Source organism: Numida meleagris, unplaced genomic scaffold (assembly GCF_002078875.1).
Source record: "Numida meleagris isolate 19003 breed g44 Domestic line unplaced genomic scaffold, NumMel1.0 unplaced_Scaffold119, whole genome shotgun sequence".
Lineage (NCBI taxonomy): Eukaryota > Metazoa > Chordata > Aves > Galliformes > Numididae > Numida > Numida meleagris.
This window is the reverse complement of record NW_018362987.1, coordinates 1,980,169-2,003,208: the sequence shown is the minus strand read 5'-3', so window position 1 is coordinate 2,003,208 and position 23,040 is coordinate 1,980,169. Positions and strand designations below refer to the sequence as shown.

Below are 23,040 nucleotides of genomic sequence, written 5' to 3'. Positions count from 1 at the left end.
GTAGATTATATGGAATTAAACAAAGTCACCCCACCAATTTATGCAGCAGTACCTAACACTGCCTCTCTTATGGACACATTAAGTAGAGAAGCAGAAACCTATCACTGGGTCTTAGATCTGGCTAACCTGTTCTTTACTATTCCAGTCGCTGAAGAATCACAGGACCAGTTTGCATTCACTTGGGAAAGTAGACAGTGGACCTTTCAGGTACTGCTACAATGACACATCCGCTCACCAACTTTCTGTCATAATTTGGTAGCACATGATTTGGCAGATTGGAGTAAGCCTCATGGTGTAAAAATGTACTATTATATTGATGACTTGAAACTTATTTCTGCTTCAATAGAAATGCTGGAAAAAGCAGGAAGTTCATTATCGGCCCACTTACAAGGAAAAGGATGGGCAATAAACTCACAAAAGTTACAAGGACCAGGAGTAGCGGTCAGATTTCTAGGTGTCATTTCACAGGAACAACAGTACAAAAAGCTGAAAAGATACAGTAGAAAACTCCAGTTCATGGAAGGTATAGATCCTTCCATCTATACCACGTTGGAAAAAGTTGCATTCATGTCATTAAATAACATCCGTTACATCATAAACTGTGCAGAATATCTTGCCCCCGATATGCTCAATCATTGGTTCATGCTGTGAAGGAGTGGATTGTAAGGGAATTGCTAAGTCATGGCCTGAACCAATGATTGAGCACCTGGTGAAGGGACACAGCTAGCCCTGGGAACACAGGTGAAAGCAGTTTACCTGTGTGACCAGGTTCCACCCCCCTCTCTAAGCCTCATTTAAGGGCTGGCTGCCTCAAGGGAAGGATCTCTTTCTAGAGAGCCCTCCTTTTGGAATATTTGACAAGCCCTGATCCTTAGGATGGGTAAGCAAATCTTTCTTTCTTTAACTGTTTTGTGACCATCACCTGTTTTTGGGTAGTTTAGAACTGGTTATCTGCCATTGCCTTTCCCTAAAGTGATATAGCAGTTTTACAGTGTAAGACAGGAATCTAAACAATGTGTCCATCCCTTCCTAGGCAGTCATGGCCATGAGGTCTCCATGGTAGACTGCCATCCTGTTCTTGCCCCTGATAGTGTCTACATGGTCAGGAGTTCCAAAAAATCTTCATAGGTTGAGGAAGCATATAGACTTCCCAAGACAGCATTCAAGAACAATGCCACTTATTGCCAAGTCATGCCGGTGTGATGTAGCGTGAATGTCAGTGGAACGTGCAAAACTGTCATGGTTTTATGATTTTTTTTTATTGGTATTAATAGCACACCATAACATCATGTAATGCACTGGGAGGTGAAGAGTTAATGTTCCAGTTCCGTGGATTGTTGATATTTTCGGGTACCTGGTTCTCAGAAGAGAAGAAGAACTAAATAACCCAGAACACTTTTACAGTTTCATTTCCATTTATAGGGAAACATAAAACTGCTTGCAAGTCACAAGACTGCTCTCTCTTTTGCTGCTTGTCACTGTGATGTGTGCTCCCTAGCCATCTCACCTTCAGCATTAGAGTAAGGCCTTTGGTTTTGGACACTCTCATTTTATTTATTAGCTTCAATTCCAATTATATTGTATTATATTGTGTTATCTTGCATTCCACTATCATATTTAGTAAATTAGTTTCCTCCCTTAGCTCATTGCCGCTGTTTTGTTTTCGGACCCATCTCCCTACCTTCTCCCCTTTTCCCCTTCCCCCTCTCTCAGGATGTGGGTCCATGGGTCCCTCCGCCCTATTTAGTCACAAAATTGGACTGAACCAGCCCAGAAACCATTTACAAAAACTATTAACACTTCTGTGCATGCACTGGCCATTGATCTGGAGACCATCTGCCCAGCCATACTGAAAGGGTCCTCTGTACAATGCAGCAGCCCTTCAGTGTCACAGTCTGACAACTGATTAGGAAGGATCCAACTTGCACCTACTCTGGCAATCAGTTAAATGACCATGGAATGGTATGGGCTGGGAAGGACTATAAGAATCAATTAGTTTCAACTTCCCTTTCTGGGAAGAGAGACACTTTCTTATAGACTGGGTTGCTCAAAGTTCTATGAAACACACCCTTGAGCACCCTATAACCCTGTTATAAAAGCTAGTTCTCTGGTCACAAATCTGATTGCAAAGAAATCTAAACCATTTAGTGATGGTAAGTTGGAAAGCATGGCAAATGTAATTTGTCCTGTTTAAAAAATGGATTTTTCTAAAATCAGTTTATCTCGCCAGACTGTAGCCACATGAACTGAAGAAATAAGAAAATCTATCAAAATAAATTTGGAGAGAAAAGCTGTTAATTTCAAATTTTATGCTTTGGCAAGAGATGAAAGTACTGATGCTGCAGACCTGGCTCAACTTGTCATTTTCATTAGAGGTATTGATAATGAATATAATGTCACTGAAGAAATGGTTTCTTTGGTGCCATTAAAAGACACAGCTAAATCTCACATGCTGTATGAGTTAGAAAAATCACACTAAAATGATGTTCTTTAAGCTTTGTCAACATATCTGGTATAGCTATTGATGGTGCCCCAGTGATGTGGCTGGCAGCCTCCAAAGAGAGATTGGTAAGATTAAAAGAAGATAATGCAATTGACACTGGCAACACACGTTTGATGAAATACCACTGCATTGTACATAAAGAAAATTTATGTGCAAAAGCTTTGAACACGGATAATGTTATGCAAATCATCATCAAAACTGTGAATTTCATAAAGTGCAAGGGACTGAATCCTAGCCCATTCCAGGAGTTCCTTAAAAGTATGGATGCTGACTGTGGGGACATCAATTACTCTTCTGAAGGAAGGTGGTGAAGCTGGGGAAAATGCTAAAAAGATTTTAAGATTTGCAAAATGAAAAGAAGTCATTTATGGAATCAAAATGAAAATTTGTGCCGGAACTTGAAGATGAAAAATGGCTCACAGATTTAGCAATTTTTTTTGGTTTTGACTGCTCATTTAAATAAGTTAAACATGCATTTTCAAGGTAAAAATCAACTAGTCTGTACTATGTTTAAAACCATAACAGTGTTCAAAATGATATTTATCAAAAATTATTGATGAACATTTGGAGAACTCACTAAGAATTGCAACCACTCCCATTGAACCTGATGGAAGCATTAGTTTCACAAAAACAAGGTCAAAAATACCACTACTTTTATGTCTTTGTTGATCTTGGATTTTTTACATTTTAATTAAAAATATACAAAAAAAATGCCTTGTGTTACTTACATAGATTAACTACATTTTATATTTCATATGTGGCCCAAGACAATTTTTCTTCACTCACTGTGGCCCAGGCAAGCCAGCATGGCAGCCTCTCTGACCCTGCCAATCCTCCAAGCTTTCCTGTTGTCTTGGTCAGCTTGTGGAAACCTGCCGACATACATGGTGGCACCTAGTGTGCAGCAACAGCATTCTCAGGGATTATTCCTCCAAGGGTGCTTGGATCCCTGAGACCCTAGAAGACATAGAAGCATGCATTCCCCTTGGATCATCTTCATGGAACATCTTCCCTAAGACTTCTCTCAGGTTATACTGTCCCCTAAATGGGACATATATCACAGAATCATATAGTAGCTTGGGATGGAAGGGACTATAAGGGTCATATTTCCACACCCATTTCCATGGGTAGGATTTACAACCACTAAATCAGATACATCAGGCTGCCCAGGGCTCCATCTAACTGGCTTTGAACACATCTAGAGATGGGACATCCAGAACTTCTCTGACTGACCTATTTGAGTGCCTCACCACCTTGTGAGTACACAATTTCCCCCAGCACCTAAATCTCCCCTCTTCTAATTTAAACCTGTTCCCCCTTGTCCTATCACTATCAGACCATGTAAACTCATGATTATGAGAGCCTTTTAAATACTGAAAGACCACAATGAGGTCTTCTCCCAGAAGCCTTCACTTATCCAGGCTGCACAAGCCCACCTCTCTCAGCCCATCTTCATAAGAATGCTGCTCCAGGCTTCTGAATACTTTTGTTTCCCACCTCTGGACTTGCTCCTGCAGCACTATGGGTTTTTTCGTCCTTCACATACTGTGTAGCAACAGAATGCAATGATTAGAATATTAGGATCCTATTAGGATAGGAGCACGCTTGTAAAGCATTCATCAAGATAAAGTTTAGAAAGCGACACAGGAAAAAGTTGCTCACCCTTTCCAAAGACAGGTGAAGTCTCAAGAAGGGCACAGTCTCCAAAAAGAGATACTGCTATCTGGGCTGCTAACTGTAAAATGAGGGTGAGGTGGGGGTGGACACAGCATCCACCCATTCTGGTCACTCAGATGCATTGCTTGTACCTGAGCTCCCTTGGTTAGCCACACCTTCTTACCTGGTGCTCAACCATTGGTTCAGGCCATGACCTTTCAAATCCCATACATATACAGTACAGTTTCATTAAGTCCCCTCTCAGGTGCTCTGTTAAGCAGACTTACTGGGCAGACTGGAGCTTGCAGAGACCAAGCCCAGCTGTTTTGTATGCTATTTATATATTAAGCTTGTTGCATGAGTACTTTAGGATAATTTTTAATGGCTATTCCAATAAGATTTTCTTTGCAAGTATTATTGATGAAGAACTCTTGTTTTTATTTTGTTTTGTTCTGTGCAAGTAAAAGCTGCGAACAGAGTGGCAGTGGGCCTCAGTGCAACCATCTCAAGAGGGCTGGAGGTGGCCCAATGTTGCTAGAAGAGACTCAGGCAATTAGGGGCAGCCAATGGGACTTAGGAGACACCCAAGGCTTTAGGGGTACTAAAGTTAAGGGGCAGCATTTAGGATGCCAGGGGTTTTGACACCTTCCTCTCTGAGCCCAAGAGCAGTAGACAGAGTGAGGACAGCCTCAGGGTTGGTCAGGCACGTCCAAAAGGATACGGGATATTCCAAGGGGCAAGTGTCATGGGAAGGTGTTATCCAGATGCACGGGAAGCCCTCCCCAACATCCCACTCGGACATGATGGTTGAATTGATTGCTGGTTGTCATTGTTTTATGATTTTCAGTTATTGGTATTCCACATCATAACATCATGTACTGTATGTACCTGGTTCTCAGAAGAGAAGGACTACTACATTCCCCAGGGTACTTTGCTCCTCTGTTACCATTTCCAGCCAGAGGGAAAAGATAAAAACTTGCAGATCACGAGACCTCATCCCTTTTTTTTCCGCCCGTCTCTCGTCCTGGCAGCACCTCGCTCTCCAGCCGTCTTATCGTCGGTAGTAGAGTAAGGCCTACCTTGATTTTGGGACATTCTCTCTCTCTGTATTGGATTTATCAGCTTAAATTGTAATTATATTGTGTTATAGTGTGTTGTTTTGCATTCCAATATCTTATTTAGTAAATTAGTTTGTTTCTCCTCAGATTGTTGCCGCTGTTCTTTGCCCTCAGGGCCATCTCCTTACCCTTTTCCCCTTTTCCCTTTTCCCTTTTCCCGGGGCGTGGGCCCATGGGTCCCCCGTCCCATTCGTCATGGAACCGGGCCAAACGCCCATAAACCGTTGACACTGGTGTATGTGCAGGTTGGATGCCTCCTGATCAGGTTACAGACTGTGACAGGAAATTGCTGCTGCGTTGTATGAAGGGCCCAATTGGGCTGGTTTGTGCAGAGAGTGTTCAGATTTGTGGGTGGTGCATGCACAAAGGTGTTGATGGTTTTGCACGTTCCATGGACATTTATGCCATGCTGTATCATCATGACTTGGCAATAAAGGGCATTGTTCGAGAATTGTGTCCTGGGGAAGTCCACGTGTGTCATCAAAAAATGTTGGTAGGTTGGAACACCATAGCACGTAGACACTGTCAGGGCTAGGAGCAGGGTAGCAGTCCACAGGGATCTCATAGCCATGGCTGCCTAGGAAGGGAATTGTAAAAGAAACTCACAGCCCCATGAGAGTGCTAGGTAACTCAGGTGCTCCTGCTGCACCCAACACAACCTACCACTCCCTAGGGGAACTCTTCTGAACCTCATATACACTCTTGACCTACAGGAGACTGAGGCAAACAGGGACCACCTTGACGCCTCTTCCCTCAATGGCAAATGTCCCTGCCCCACACTGCATATACAAGAAAGCCTAACTCCTTCCTGACTCACAACCATGACGTCTCCTCTAATTATCCAGTGCTAATTCAAGCTAATAAGAAGGGAGAGCACTTCCTCCTGATCCTCCAGAGGGCTTCCTGTAGAATGGGGACATTTCACATATAAGCTAATTTCCATCCCTTTATCAATATCCTTTTACACCCCTTGTCCACTCAAACACATACACATGCCCCAACAAAATATTCCACTGTCCCCAGCTTCTCAGCCCACCCCACAGAGACACCTCTTTTTCTCCAGGTCCCTCATATCCTGCCCACCTAGGACTCACATTACCTCTCTGGCTATTTGTGAGGAGCTGTGCCTGTCTCTCCCGAGGGTTGTCTCACCTCAACCTTTCTCTCCCTCGGGTAATGGCTCGGGGTATCAGCTGTGACTTCTATTTAGTACAGCATGACAGGAAACTCTTACATGAGGAGGAGTCAGAAAAACCACAGCACAGAGAGGAAGTGTTCTAAAAGTCCCGCAACAAATGAGATCAGTCTCAATTTGCAACACCGCAAGAGAGAGTTTATTCAACTAAGCAAGCGGCAAAGTAAGCAAAACAGCGCTGGGCGGCCAGGGAGTCAGTGCTCCGCCAACAGCTCGCAATCTAAGTGGGGTTTGAGTCCTTTTTTTATGCAGTCCTTGTCTCCTGTATACGTGGCCTTTCCGGGGTACTCTGCCTTGCTTCTGCATCCGTGCGGGCTGTTGCTGGGGGGAAGGGTGGGGGGGTGGTGTCAGGATCTGCCTCCTGGTGGTCGCTGGGATGATGGTTCGTAGTTATCTTCACTGCTTTCAGCCACTCACGTGTTTGAACCAGGCGCCGTTAGCAAGGTTGTGGTTTTCTGATTCCCGTTGTTGCAACACTGTTTAGGTTACCGGATGTCCCGACAAGGGGGGGGGCTTTTACAAAGCAAACCTTGAGTTTTGATTTGATTAACAAACCTCACCCTTTTATTTATTACAGAAGTACACAAGAGGTGGCACTTGGGGGTTGAAGGATGGGGTGGAAATTGGGACCTTTTGGGCCTTGCTACTTTGGAAGGATCTCTGAGGCCCTGGTGTCCCTAACAAACCATAAGGGTCATGGTCGGAGACAGGGTGGCATTGAGCCATGCCCCAAGATAATGTCCTGCACCTCTCGTGCCCCACTCTGCCCTGCTCAGGTCTGGCTGGCCAATCAGCTGGCAATGTCAAGGTGTCACGTCAATGGGGATTTGGATGGCCTTGCTGCAAGCAACGTACAGGTGGTCAAGCAGCACTGCTGCAAAGCAGATGCATAGGCAGCTCTTCACACCACAGCCCTAAGGCTGCTGCCCATGATCAAAGCTACAGATATTCAGGGTCAAGCAAGGGGGTTCACCCAGTTTTCACAGCAGGAAGTGGGAGTGTGTACAAGTCCCCAGGAACTGCTGGCACTGTCGTTCTAGTTAGGTTCTGTCACTGGCTGCATGGCCCCACGTGGGACATCTGTGGTACTTCCTGCCGCCAGCTGTGATGTAGAAGACTGTCATTATAATGTGTACCTGGATAAGGTGTGGTTGTAGAACCTGGGCCACAGCATCCTGTCTGGAAGATGAGATTCACCATTAGGGAAGAAGGCAACACTCAATTACTAGTGCACCAACTCTGTACATCTCCAAAAACAGGAATCCACAAGGAACAGTTCTCAGGTCACAAAGAAGGACTGTGGACTGTGGAGAAGGCAAGGTTAGGCATTGGAACACCACATCGAGTCTCAGCACTGTGCTGAGAGTCTACAGCTCTCCAGCCAAGAACAGAGATTATCATCTTTTCAAGAAGGGCTTCCTTCCTCTGTCCAAATGAACTGCTAAACCAAGAGGAAGGAGATGTCAGCATTGCACACCATCCAAGATTGTGCTGTGTTCTGCTATGTCTTTGTGCTTTATCACTTTCTCATTTAAAAAGACGTTGATGTGGTCTGGTGACCGTGCTGTAGTAGGCGGCAACCGAAAGTACGGGATGTGACGTGATAGGACCTCCCCTGCCTAGTGTGCTTGGGCGTAGACGAAGCTAACGAGGCGATAAGGAAACATATATAAATCAATGTAACGACGCAATAAACGCCATTTTGCCGCTCATCATGTTGATGTGTAGATGCAACAAGGTGGCCGGGGACAGAAAGTAGTCCTTGCGGGCAAGGCGACAAGTTACGAATGGAATATCAGATGTGGTGACTCCCACATTTGGTGCCCTCTCTGAGGCAGCGTGAGGAACTTGTCGTGCCCCTTGCTCTGGTGCTGGCTGGCGCCCAACCCACGGCGACGTGGATCCGTTCGTGGAAGGCGGGAATCGCATTACGTTGCTGCAGCAACACCGTACCCGCGGTTCGGAAGGATTTCGCCGCGGAAGGCCAGATCGGCTTGCCACACCCCCACTCCCTGACTCCAGCCATGGAACAAGTTATTAAGGTACTGTTTTCGTTTTGCAAAGAATATTGCGGTAAATCAGCTCCTTCTAAGAAGGAGATAGCCGCCGTGCTAACGCGGCTAGAGAAGGAAGGCTGCTTGCCTACTCCTGAGTCAATCTTGGACTATGAGTTATGGGATTCTTTTACCATGACTCTCGCCCAGAGGGCAATGACCATGAACAAATCATCTGACTTAAGACATTGGGGAGTGATTAAGGAAGCTCTGAAAGCAGCCAGAGAAGATAAACAATCGTTACATACTGCGTGCAAATTGCTCGGGCTGCATGGGGACCTGGGGGGAGGTCAGAGTCAGGGGGGTACTGGGGTGGTGGCGCGGGGAGCTTGTGCTTCTTTGGTAGATTGCCCGGCGGCATCAACCCCACTCAGAACGACCGTTGGAGATTTCGAGAGCAAAGAACGGCCGGCTCACCCTGCATTGCACAGCTCGTCACTATCAGCCTTGGATGACGCTCTACCTCCTTATCCCCGACCATCACTGTATCCTGCTTTACCAGACAGCGGGGGGTTGGGAGATTGTGCGAGCTCTCTGACACAGAGAGATAACGTAGAGGGTAAAGGGGGGATGGATAAAGGGAAAGGGTCGGCCCTGTCCCCTCCTCCTCAGTCACCGGACACCGCACCATTAGCCCCGCCCGGCTCGTTCACCGATTGGTCAAAGATAAAAGAGGGCATTGAGGAATGTGGATTACCCATGGGGGCGTACCCGGTTGTAGCAGGGGAGGAGGGCCCCATGTGGGTGCCGTTAGATCAGAAAGGCACTACACGCTTCATAGAAGCAATAGAGAAAAAAGGGTTGAAATCACCTTTTACCCTAACCGCCCTGGAAGCGCTGACAGCCCAGGGCCCCCTTCTCCCGCATGATATAGTGAACCTAATGCGGATGGCGCTTAGGCCAGTTCAGTATACACTCTGGGAGCAAGAATGGAAGGCTCAATGCCGGCAAGTTGTTGCCCGGGTGGAGAGGGATGAACGCCATCCCCTTCGCCAGGGGGGCGGTACAGGTGCACCGAGACTGACAGGGTCTGCTGGCGGAATGGCTACCCCCCAGGGTCAGGTCGCCCTGCTGCGGCCGGGGGAGCTATTGGCTACTACTGATGCAATGCTTGAGGCGTTCAGGAGATTAGCACGTGATGCTGAGCCTCCGGCCCCCTGGACAACAATTGTACAGGAGCCTGCTGAATCCTTTCAGCAATTTGCCGGCCGCTTAATTCGAGCAGTAGAAGGGTCAGAGTTACCCCAAGCGGCCCGCGATCCGGTTATCGTGGATTGCTTGAAACAAAGGTCCCACGAGGATATAAAGGTCATACTTCGATCAGCACCTGAGGGGTTGCGCACGCCTGGGGACATTATTAAATATGTGCTAGATAAACAAAAAGGGACGCCCGTTACCGCAGAAAGCCTCGCAGCTGTGCTTCAGGAAGCAATGACAGTAGCAAGTCCTCCTAGAGTGACTCCCCAGCCTGAGGGTCCCATCACGGGCCCCTGCTTTCATTGTGGCGGACATGGGCATATGAAGATGCAGTGTCCCATTAGAAAGAAAGAGCCTATTATCTGTCAATTCTGTGGAAAGCGAGGTCATAATGCCCGTCAATGCCGAGGCTTGAAAGCATTGCTGCAGGGAAACGAGAAGGGGAGGGGCCTTCTGGCCCAGGGTCCCTCCCTACCAAACATGGATGGGCCTGGCAGTTGGGGGCAGGCAGGCCCACGAGTGACCCGGTCGGGACCGCCCACGATTATGTCCCGCCCACCGTGGCATTAACCCTTCATACAAATGAAAAGCCCCTAGTGAAGGCTATAGCTTCCTATCTTGGGTTTTCCCCCGACTATGCTGGGCATCGGTCAACTACCCTTGTTGCGCTTGTTGACTCGGGAGCTGATGTCACCGTTATCTCTGAAACCGATTGGCCGGGAGAATGGCCGACAGGCCCCCTCCAGGTTATCAGAGGGGTTGGAGGGGCCATTACTGCGCGGAAGTCTCTAGCTGAGGTGGAGATAATTGTGGTTGCCTGTGATGGAACATTGGAGAAGCCCGCTCTGCTCGTTCCGCTGGTGGCAAAACTCCCGGGGACTTTGTTTGGTAGGGACTTTTTGAACGCTATCGGTGCACGGATTACAAATTTATAGTTAGGGCCACTGTCTACCAATTGTCCACCGTTCACGCTATTCCATTACGGTGGAGGCAGGATGCGCACCCTGTCTGGGTGGATCAGTGGCCCATCCCTCATGAGAAACTTGTTGCGCTTAAACAGTTAGTCTCCCGAGAGCTTCAGTTAGGGCACATAGAACCTTCCCTCAGCCAGTGGAATACTCCGATATTTGTGATTAAGAAGCGTTCAGGCGCTTACCGCCTCCTGCATGACCTACGTGCAGTTAATTCTCAGCTGATACCCTTTGGCCCAGTACAACAAGGAGGTCCAATATTGTCAGCTATACCTAAAGAGTGGCCTTTGCTGGTCATCGACCTCAAGGATTGCTTTTTTTCAATTCCTTTGGCAGAACAGGACCGAGAAGCGTTTGCTTTTACTGTGCCGACTCCCAATAATCATGGCCCTGCAGATAGGTTTCCATGGCGTGTTCTGCCACAAGGAATGTCATGTTCCCCTACAATTTGTCAGCTGGTGGTAAGTAGGGTGCTAGAGCCACTGAGAGGCCAGTTCCCTGAGTGTCAGATCCTGCATTATATGGATGACCTCTTGCTCGCTGCTCCTACTGATCGAAACTTGAAAGTGCTTGAAACTCAGACGGTTAATACCCTCACAAGCGCGGGATTCACCATATCACAGGAGAAAGTCCAGAAGGGTCCTGGGATTAAGTACTTAGGATATCGGTTTGGCCCCGACTTGGTTCAACCTGTGGGCCTGAAGGTGCAGCCGCGGGTTCGCACCCTCTGGGATGTTCAGAAATTAGTGGGAGCTATCCAGTGGGTAAGAAACACTCTGGGTATCCCTCCTCAGTTAATGAAACCCTTTTATGACCAGTTGAAAGGATCAGATCCGAATGAACCTAGAGAATTCACCCCAGAGATGACAGCTGCATGGGAAGAAATTATGAGCCAGTGTCTAGACCGATCACTATCAACGTTTGACCCTCACCTCCCTCTGGAATCGGCAGTATGCCGGTGTGCAGAGGGGGCAGTGGCTGTCCTTGGACACTGCCTTTCTGCAAAGCCTATACCGCTTTGGTGGTTATTTTCTACTCAGTTTGTTCGAGTTTACACCCCTTGGCTTGAGGTATTAGCTACATTGCTAAGGAAGATCTGCCTCTTCACAGTGCGGACGTTTTCTACTGAACCCGACATGATCTATTTGCCAAAGGCGCTCGGATTAGTGCAACCCTTACCTGATCCGATCATTGCAGCTCTACGGGGTTGGGGAGGGGAAATGGAGTTTACAGAGTCATTGCCGATCTTTGATCTGGCTGAGCCCCTTGAAATATCTATGCAGGTCCGAGTTGTCACTTCGCCACTTCGTGGAACCACATTATTTACTGATGCCTTTTCAAGCACAGGACAGGGAGCAGTGGTCTGGCAACATGGGAGGGACTGGGAATCTATGATTTTTACAGACCGAACGGTCAGTGTCCACAGATGCTGGAGGTCCGAGCGGTTGCGGCAGCAGCTCAGTTGTGGCCTAACCTCCCATGTAATATAGTAACAGATTCAGCATTCGCTGCCCGACTATTGACACGCTTGAGGCAGCAGGGTCATCCAAGCACGAAAGCTGCAGAGATCCTGGAGGATGCAATCTCCATACGCTCTGCCCCTATTGCCATTTTGCACGTCCGTAGTCACTCTGAAGTGCCTGGATTTTTTACCACCGGTAATGCGATGGCTGATAAAGCTGCTACCAATCCGTCAGGGAAAGGGACTGTTGCACCCTGTGTGTTATCAGTAAGGGAGGCCCGAGATCTTCATGCTAGCCTCCATATAGGCACAAGAGCTTTGGCGAAACGCCGTTCGATCCCGTTATCCACCGCGCGTGATGTTATAGCGGCTTGCCCACATTGTAATTCAGCACCCTCAATAGGAGCAGGGGTCAACCCGAGAGGCTTGAGTCCCTTGCAAATTTGGCAGACAGACTTTACTTGGGAACCGCGCCTGTCTCCGCGCGCTTGGCTCGCAGTTACGGTGGATACCTCTTCCACCGTGATTGTTGCAACACAACACACAAGAACGAACTCTGTTGCCGCACAGGCACATTGGGCTACCACAATCGCCATCTTGGGTTTGCCTAGTCAAATCAAAACAGACAATGGATCTTGTTTCATCTCACGGTCCACACAAGAATGGCTGGCATCATGGGGAATTGCTCACAATACGAGTATCCCGGGCAATTCCCAGGGCCAAGCCATTGTGGAACGGGCAATCCGCCTCCTCAAGGACAAGTTACGTGTGCTTGGTGAGGGGGAGGGATATAGTGGAAAAATACCGGTGAGCAGACAGGCAGAGATCCTGGCAAAGGCCCTTTACGCGTTAAACCACTTCGAGCGTGGGGACAGCACGCGAAACCCCATGCAAAAACACTGGCAACCCAGAATCTTAGTGGAAGGTCCACCTGTAAAAATCAAATCAGATGCTGGAATATGGGAGTCAGGGTGGAGGATTTTGGTTTGGGGAAGAGGTTATGCGGCAGTCAAACACTGGGATTCGGGGAAAGTTCTCTGGCTACCATCGCATAAGGTAAAACTGGATACCAGTCAATCAGATGACAAGGAATTTGTCAGCACAGAGAGAACTAATCAAGATCTGAGCCTTTTGTTTGCAGGAGATGTTCTTTCGGAGACCATGGACAGAGGGGAGCCCAGCTGAAAAAACTAAAAAGCCTAACGAGGATTCTAAGAGGAAACCGCTGATTTCTTCGAGAAGTAGCCTTGTTGAAAAAACTGTGCTCTTGTGCTTCCTGCTGTTTTTAACCCTCGCCTTAGGGGAAAGCGTTCACCTTATAGATCAACCGGGAAACATCTGGGTCACATGGGCTAATCGAACTAATCAAACAGATTTTTGTCTGAGCTTACAATCTGCCACTTCACCATTCCGAACATGCTTGGTGAGAATACCTGTATGGGATGACACTACTGGGTTCCAAGGGTATGTAAAAGAGTTTAACGACTCTATGAGACAAGATCCGTGTAGGATATGGTGTCTCTCATGGAGACAAAATGGAACGGAACTAGACAGAGGAAATGACACCGTAATACATGTCAGCAAAAAGATGGCTTGTATCATCTGCAGGCTAAATGTTACCCTCCCATGGGACCCCCAGGAATTACAGTTATTAGGATCTCAGAGAGTGCCCAATGAAACTTGGGACGCAAAAGTAAGGGCATGGTGGTCACCCGGATGTTTGGGCTTTGCGAAATTTAATAATAATGGGTCACTTTCAAGTAACTTAGACCTCTTCACTCCACGAGGTCCCTATTGGAATGCGAGAGAGAATCGATCCGAGATGTTCACCCTTGTCAATCCACAAAACACAGAGCAGTTTGCCTGGCATGGACCATACTGTGGTTTCTATGCAAATATATCCACATTAATGCTAAACGAAAGTTTTTGCAAACCTCCTGGGGTTTGGGGTATCACCAAACGTGACCTTTAACATTACGCGGCCAGATGGCAGCCAGCAGACAGTTCACTGCAATCGCTATGACAACATCTATCCAGGTGGCTGCTGTGTTGGTCCTTGTGAGAAAGGACAGGGCTCAGAGAAGCATATTTGGAATAACGGTACTGCAAAAGCGTTACCACCAGGTATATTCCTGATTTGCGGTGATCGTGCATGGCAAGGCATCCCTAGGAATGCAGTAGGAGGGCCCTGTTATTTAGGCAAGTTGACCATGCTAACATTAAATCGCACAGTTTGGATAAAGTTTGCGAAGAATTTAGCACACGAAAGACAGAAGCGTAGTGTACATACGCTTGATGTGAATTGCAGTGATAAGGTCCAGCTATGGGGTACTACGGCACGTATCTTTGCCTCTATCTTAGCACCTGGCGTCGCTGCAGCGCAAGGGTTAAGAGAAATAGAGCAACTGGCGTGTTGGTCAGCTAAGCAAACGAACGCCACCACTGAAATATTGAGTGATCTGCTCATGGATGTGGACAACATCCGACATGCAGTGCTACAGAACAGGGCTGCTATAGATTTCCTCCTGTTGGCTCAAGGTCACGGGTGTCAAGAAATGAAAGGCATGTGCTGCTTCAATCTGTCTGACCACAGCGAGTCTATTCACCGAAAATTGGAGTGGATGAAGGAACACACACAGAAGATAACAACCACTACTGATCCGTTTGGTGACTGGCTGAAGAATTTGTTTGGTGGACTGGGACCATGGGTTGTCCAGTTACTCAAGGTGATTGGGGTAATGCTTTTTGTATTTGTTTGTATTGCATTTTGCTTGCCTTGCTTAATAGGATACCTACAGCAATGTTTATCTAGAATGATAGAACGGGCTTTTGATCAACGCATGGAATATCATAGGTTGCGTGCACGCTTGCAGTAAGTTGTAGAGCAGTTAAAAACATGCATTTATATTAGGTGTGAATGCTAGAGCTTTGATAGTAGGTAATTTAGTTAGAAAATAAATCATAAGGGATATAGGGAATTTGCGATCGCGCTGTAACGGGTTCAAGGCTTTTCCAGGCATGGGGAGGGGGAAGTGTAGTAGGCGGCAACCGAAAGTACGGGATGTGACGTGATAGGACCTCCCCTGCCTAGTGTGCTTGGGCGTAGACGAAGCTAACGAGGCGATAAGGAAACATATATAAATCAATGTAACGACGCAATAAACGCCATTTTGCCGCTCATCATGTTGATGTGTAGATGCAACAAGGTGGCCGGGGACAGAAAGTAGTCCTTGCGGGCAAGGCGACAAGTTACGAACAGAATATCAGATGTGGTGACTCCCACACCATGCGAAAGATTTTAACTGTGGACTGTGTTAACTGCTGCTACAAGGACACAAATATCTTTTGGCTACAAAAAGGTTCCAGTGTGTTTTTGTCCCCTGCCAGTCTGTAAAGGATCTCCAGCTGAAGGCTTTAGCAAAAAAAGGCAGAGCGCTGCCCACTTATTTCCTCACTCAAGAAGAGATATCCTTGTCTTTCCCCGTGAATCTCAGGGAGCCCAGTAATGACAGTACTGGGGCTATGCAACCAGTATCAGCCTTTGTCTTTGTGATGGGATATTGGAGATGGCAAGGGATGAGGCACAGTGGGGAGACTGCAGCTCTTCCCACTTTTCTTCCTGCATCAGCCCAGCTGCTGACATCTCATCTCTGCTGGCTTTGAATAGGGTGCAGCAGGTGAAAAAGCATTCTTGTCCAGAGAAGTGGCAGAAGTCAGCACAGAAATGCTTTCTGTATTGGTCCCAGCTGCTTTCAAAGAGAAAGAAATGTTTCTAAGTGTGCCTAACTGCCACTACCCATTAGGACATAGACTGGGGTGGCATGGGGACTGAGCTTCACTGCATGCCTCTCTGCTCCTCTGTTTCAAGCAGGGATCAGCTCTCCTGTGTGAAGACGAGTATGAACTTAGGCCATTTGTAGATCATAATTACAGAATTACAGAATCACAGAATGGCTGTGTTTGGGATGTCTGGAGGTCACCTGTTCCAACACTTCTCCTCAAGCACAAATACCTTTTCAACTGATTGGATAAGGGTGGTTGAGGTTTTGAAATTCCCTTGGGCTAAATTGAAGTGAAACGATGTGTCATTTTCCAAGGCTATCAGCACCACTGCAGGCACATTCTGTAGTGTAGAGGGGAATTGCCATTCGAGAGGCTATTCCAAAAGTTCTGGAGCAGACTGAGTGAGGAGAGAGCCAACCTGAGCTCACCTGATCCACCAGGAGCACCCAGTCCTTGCAAGAGCAGGCAACGCAGAGGTGGCTGGGCCGGGAGCCAGCCACTCCAAGCCCCTGGGGAGTGCAATGGACCAGGACCATGGCAACCAGGACAGGCAAACAGTGACTGGAGTGGCAATCAGAGCATGGTGCGGCACTCTGCCTTGTAGTTCCTCAAGTCCCCCTAACCAACAGATATGAAGCTCTGGGTATGGAAAATGAAAAGGGTATGGATAATGATTTTGAACCAGAAAGGGACAATAGGAAATGGTTTCAAAATAAAAGAGGGGAGAATAAGACTGGATCTTAAAAAAAAACTTATGATAAAAGTATGGAAGCTCTGGAACATGCTGCCCAGCGATGTGGTGGATGCTCCATCCCTCTATGGGACACTGAGCAACCTGATCTGGTTGCAGATGTCCCTGTTCATTGCAGGGGAGTTGAACCAGATGATCTTTGAACTCCCTTCCAACTCAAACAACTGTAAAATTCTATGATGTGCTGTGATGTCATTTGTCTTCCCAAGAAACCATTATGCGTGATGAGCCCTGCTTTCCTGGAAGTGGCTATCTGTCGAAGTGGAGTAGTGAATGAATTCTTTCTTTTCCTTTTCTTGACCATGAAGTTTTTGCTTTACCTAGTAAACAGTCTTCTCAACTCATGAGTTCTTGCACATCCACCTTTTCAATTCTCTCCCCTGTTCCACCTGGGAAGAGTTACTTCGCACCTGAGTGGTACATAGCAGCATGCCAAGGTTAAAGCAAAACAGCGATGCAGGCACTCTTAAGTACAGAATGACAAAAGGAAAATTCTTCTCTGCAATGCACATTTTCTGTCCATGCTGTGCTTCACCCTAGTTCTGAGAGCCCCTAATGATCAGCAACACAAAAGTTATATAGCATACACAGGTTGGCTAGAGCCCACTCACAGTCATACATTTATCTATAATTGGCCCTAAGCTCCTTAATGTTAGTCCTTATTCTTAATGCATAGCAAGGTTTTGTCAGTGTAGTTGTATGTTCCACATAATGTGATTTGGGCTGTTACTGTTCTTTTCCTGCTATTTACTCAGTTCTGGTTTCTGCGGGTTAGTTATCAGTCAAGGTCATTATGATTAGCAATGCAGATGCTTCATTCCCTTCCTTCCTGACAGATCACACAATGTGCATTGAAACAAGAGAAAAGTTCATCAAGCAGAGCTAGAGCTTTATACGAAAATGATGAACTGGCTTAAAATTCCACCTGTCTTCACACCAGAGAGCTGTTCCCTACTTGGAGCAGAGGAGCAGGAAGGAGACTCGTGGCACATGCTGCAGCCCAGTCCCAGTGCTGTCCTGCAGCGAGGTTCTTCTCTAGAGGCGTGAATAAAGTTATTAGTTCTGCACACAGGCCTTTGTCCCCCTTTCCTTAGTTGGGATAAAGATGGCCCCTTCCACCACCTCCTCCTTAGCAGTGTTGGTGTATCTGTGGGTGAACCAGGCAGTGTCTCTGCTCAGGGGTCAGATGTTTGTCCAGTAGCCTTCCTGAATCTGAGCAGGTTAAATGGCTCCATTTTAGGCTCAGTCACATCTGTCAATCTTATCTGGGTAATTTTCCTTAAGCAGCTTTGCTCAGTTTTGGCTATGCCTTCAGAGAAATCTAGCATTTCCATGCCGTGCTGTTCTCATGACACCCAAGGGACTCCGAGTTCTCCCTGTTTGTCTGTCTGCTAGAGTCTTTCTGTGTGTCCTAGAACATTCCAGGGCCTTTCTGTGCATCCGCAGGCTTCATAGTGGAGGGAGGTCAGCTCAGCCCTAGCTGGCAGCAGCTGGTCAATGGCCTCTCCTCATGTATCTAAACCCCAGAGGAGGGAGTAGTATCTTCCAATGGGCAGGGGATGTCAGACACACTCAGAAACGCTGCTTCCTCTTTGGAGGCTGCCAGCACAGCACAGAAAGCATCTCTGTGCTGACCTCTGCCACTTTCCTGGACAAGAATGCTCTTTTACCTTATGCCCCCTATTCAAAGCCAGCAGAGATGATACACCATCAGCTGGGCTGAGTCAGAAGGAAAAGCGAGGGAAGATTAAAATCCCTACCATGACATCAAGGTATCCCTTGCCATCTCCAGTACCCCAGCACAGGGCCAAAGGCTGATACTGGCTACACAGTCTCGACACCATTCATGCTGGGCTGGCTGATACTCAGGAAGCTGCTTCTCAGCCAGGAGCCAGACCTCTTTTTCTCATGAGGAGACAGCTGATGGAGGAGACCAGGAGATCTCTGCTGGGATGAGGAGAAACACAGAACAGGATCCCTTAATTAAAGGAAATGAACACTGCTCTGCCCTTTGTTGCTCTTGTCTTCCTGCTTGGGACAAAGCCACGCTGGATCCCTTTCATGGCCAAAACATATTGGTGTCCTTGAAGCAGCAGTTTACACAGACCACAAAGTTCAAGTTCATTTGCACAACTACCCAACCACATCAACATGTTTTCATATGCAGAGGTACTAAATTACCAGGAAGCAGGAGAATGCAACTCAGTTCTGGGTGGCATGAAACATCGACACCTCCTTCCTCTTTGTTCCATAGTTCACTTGGACAGAGGCAAGGAGCGCTTTTGAAGAAACAGAAAATTACTGCTCCTTGCTGGAGAGGTGCAGTCTCTCATCACAGTGCTGAGCCTCAACATTATGTCCTGACCCCTTGTCACGGAGTTATCTCTGGATCTATCTGTGTCCATGACTGGAGGACAGCAGGCCCACAGGCCCAGAAAAGAAAGAAGGAAAAGAGAAAAAAAAAAAGGGTGTCCGGGCTGGTCTGGACCAGCCCCATAATTAATGAAGCAGGGGATCCACAGACCCATGCCCAGGGAGAAAGAGGAAAAGGGAAAAGCGTAGGGGAATAGTAGATGGGTCTAAAACAAAACAGCAGTAATGATCTGAGGAGGATCTATTTAATTTACTCAATATGATATCGGAATGCAAAATAACACAATACAACACAGTATGATTGGGCTTGAGGCCAACAAATCAAACAAAATGAGAGAGAGAGTGTTCAAAACCGAGGCCTTACTCTATAAACTGCAGGGGGACCACACGCTTCTCCACAGTGAACAAAGAGGGAGAGTCTCCAGACCCACAAGGCAGCTCCAACTTCCCCCTCTGGGCACAAAGTCCTCTGGGGAATGCAGCTCCTCCCCCCCCTCCAAGAACTAGGCACCCAGAAACCAGCAGTCCAGGGAACTGAAACATTAATTCTTTAACTCTCAGTGCTTTACATGATGTTATGATGTGGAATACCAACAACAAAAAAAATCACAAAACCACGATACCGCTAACCTTGCCTTCCCTAAAACTTTGAGACACTTATTCCTAAAATCACCAAAGGCATCTTCATTCTGCCCATCAAAAGAAGGGCAGAACCATGGTGTCCCTCTGCACAAGGCCAGACAACAGTTCCCTGTGGCTCCACTGGATTTCCTGACCTGAAAATGTGATACACAGGTGCTTGTGCACTGCTTGCTCCACAGAGGAATCTATTCTCTCAAAACCCCCTATCAAGGTGCTCTTTGCTGTTTCAGTGGAGAAGGCATCACATCCTTGATATCTCTTGCCCTCTCTTTGTGTTTCCTCCCCCACTGCCCTGCTGCCAGCGAGAGAGTTGTTCCACTGGCATACTGGGCCTCACAGCAGATGCAACCTGAATCAAGACTGTAGCAAATTTGCATCATAAGGGTGAAATGTCAGAGTTACTCTGCTGTTTCAAGCATCAGTGCTGTTTGGGGGACTTATGTCATGACCGAAGGAATTACCTGGCCTATAGGTACATAGCGGTTACAGCTGTGGGTTTGTGGTGTTCTGTAATACACAGCGACACATGCTTTATTTACCAGAGAGTTCTATTTATTACAGATAGACACAAACCACCAAAAGCAAGTATACTATGATTAATAAGGTGACTGCATGTATTGAGAGAGACAAAAAGCTACTGCAGATATTACTAGGAAGCAAATATAGGCATAGTAGATTTTAAATTATGGCACGAATTACTGACAGCAGGAATTAGAAGTAGTAGAGAGACAATTATATGTAGCTAAATCAATAACATAGTGGCAAATAAAGATTGGTATAAAGATGCTGAAGAGTGTCAGCCCCATTGCAGACCCCTGAACAACATCACACATCACTGATCTCAATTTGAAAGTTAATCCTTTGACCTGTACTCTTTGGATACAATCTCGCAACCAGTTCATCATCCATCAAATGGCTCACCAAGTGGGAGGGACCTTGCTCCCCCAGTTACCACCTTTCGACACATCCAATCTAGGACAGTGTGAAGAGCAGTTTCCAGTGAAGACTGTGGCAAAAAGTTGTTGAGTAACTCAGCCTTCTCCTTCTCCACCGTTACCAGCCTGTCTGTATTGCTCACTAGGAAGAGTACACCTTCTTGAACTTTTCTTTTCTGGTTGATGCAACTTTAGAAATCTTTCTTGTTCTTCCTTGCACCCCTTGCCAAGTCCAGTTCCAGTTCCTCCAGCCTTGGCCTTCCTGATGCAGTCCCTACACAGCCTAGGAGCATCCCCTAGAAGCAGGGTACCTGTCCCTGATTCCACTGCCTGTACATTTTCTTCCGGCTCTCCAGTTTGACCTGCAGGTCCCAGTTCAGCCATGCTGGTCTCTTGTCTTCCTATCCTGACTTCCTACACCTGGGGATGGAGAGCTCTTGTGGCCTAAGGAAGGCTTCCTTAAAGACCTTCCAGCTCTGCTCCCCTCTATTGACCTTGAGGACAGATTCCCAGGGGATTTTGTTAACAACTCCCTGAAGAGCTGCAAGCTAGCTTTCCTAGAATGTAGTGTCCTGATTTTACTCTTAGCTTGTCCCACATCCCTCAGGAATGTAAACTCCATCTTTGTATGGTAACTGCAGTCCAGGCAGCCTCCAGTTTTGATGTTATCAAACAGTTAACTAGTGCTGGTGAGCAACAGGTCCAATGTTCTCTCCTCCCCTTGTGGTGCTTGTCTATTACTTGGCTCAAGACGTTATCCTTGATGCATTCCAAGAGCCTCATGGGTTGCCATGTTATTTTCGAGCAGATGCCAGGGTTATTGAAGTACCCCAGCAGAATGAGAGCCTGTGATCAAGACGCCTCCTGTAGTTGGAGGAAGACGACTTCATTAACAGGTTCCACTTGATCAAGCAGCCTGTAATAGACAGCATCCACAAGGGTCCCTTTGTTGCCTTGGTCTCTAAGTCTTATCCTTAAGCTTTCAACTTGTTCATGGTCATTCTTCAGGATGTTCAGTTCCCTGCAGGGAGGAGTCACCTACAACTAATACCCATCTCTTCTTCTTTATACATGTAGCCTTGATACCAGAGAAGGTTTTTCTGGTTTTGGTTTTGTTGGTTCTTCCAGTGCAAACGGGCTGTTATCACCCATAGACAGGCATTCCACCTCCAGAGCCTTGTACCTGTTGTACAGAAACACTTGAGGGAGTGGAATGGGCAAGGAGGTGTTTAGCTTGGAGTCCTGAGTGTGAACTTGCCTCTGTCCACTCCTTTCCTTTGAGTTCTTGCCTATCGCCTGGCACGGAGAGGATACAGGCTGCCTTGGATCTTGTCTTTTTTCTTGTGGTACTACACATCTCTGCAAAGGCAGAGCATGTTTCCACTGCTCCTTCCCCTCTTTGCACCTCATGACACTTTTTAACCTACATAGTTAATTGTGTATCCTTGCCACGAGGCTGAGCTGATTGTCCACCTGCTCACACCTCAAGCAGCTGTCCTCTCTGCAACCATACAATGCCAGTGAAAGACTCTTGCACTCTCTGCAGCTGGAAGCCTGAATTGCTGCATGGTTGTCTGGGAGTTTGGTCTGGGTTTCTGCATCCTTTTGGATGAATGAAGATACCCTAGCTTTTCTTTGAGTGGATACCATGACTGGAGACTCTATTCTCAGTGGGTGATAATCCTGTACTTAGAGAATGATGACCCTATACTTAGTGGGCTATAATCACCTATTGAACTTGCTTCTCTAGCCTGCAAGGTTCTCACCTTCCCTGCATGCCCTCCCTACACTAACTGCTGCACAAACTGCAATGCCAGGCTCTTACTGCTCTGCCACTCCCTTGCTGCCTACCCTGGTCACTCGTGCTCCCTAGAGGATGCCTTTGTATGCGTCAAAGCCACCTCTCCTCAGGGACTCAGTACTTGCCTTTCATGGCAGAGGCTGGGAATCCCTCTTTCTCTCTGTGCTTCTGACTTCACACTTTTTCCGTGGTTCTGTTTCCCTGGATTACAACTGAAGTGAGCTTCTGCCCTGGGGCCAATCCATTTGAAGACTTCCAACCCTTCTGTTTCTTCAAATACACTTGGACAAAACAAAGGTCTTTTGGGACCGTTAGGGCTGACTTGGAGAAGAATGTGGTATGTTGCATACTCAGTAAAACCCCAGTTCTACAATGATAGGGTCAGAGGGATGTACATGGCCAAATGATTGGTATGCTCACAAATCACCCAGTAAGGTTTTCTAGACTTTGACTGTGACATTTATCTAGCAGTACAACTACTCCAGAATTACTTAAGGCTTCCCATACAGAAACAGCAACTGTCCTTACTGCTTCTGCAGAGTCACCCCCAAAACATAATGTAATCTATGACTGTAAGTTCAGGACTTTCAGCAATTAAA

The 23,040-nt window shown here is 47.1% G+C and overlaps 1 protein-coding gene across 1 annotated transcript; it reads right to left on the bottom strand.

The window, feature by feature from the left end:
* Window positions 1–4,902: 4,902 nt before the first annotated feature.
* Window positions 4,903–5,848, bottom strand: LOC110390481 (angiogenin-like). Its single transcript, XM_021381806.1, has 2 exons — window positions 5,490–5,848; window positions 4,903–4,978 (listed from the first exon to the last, which is right to left on the bottom strand). Exons 1-2 carry the CDS (start codon window positions 5,846–5,848, stop codon window positions 4,903–4,905), a joined length of 435 nt encoding a protein of 144 aa, XP_021237481.1.
* Window positions 5,849–23,040: the final 17,192 nt, after the last annotated feature.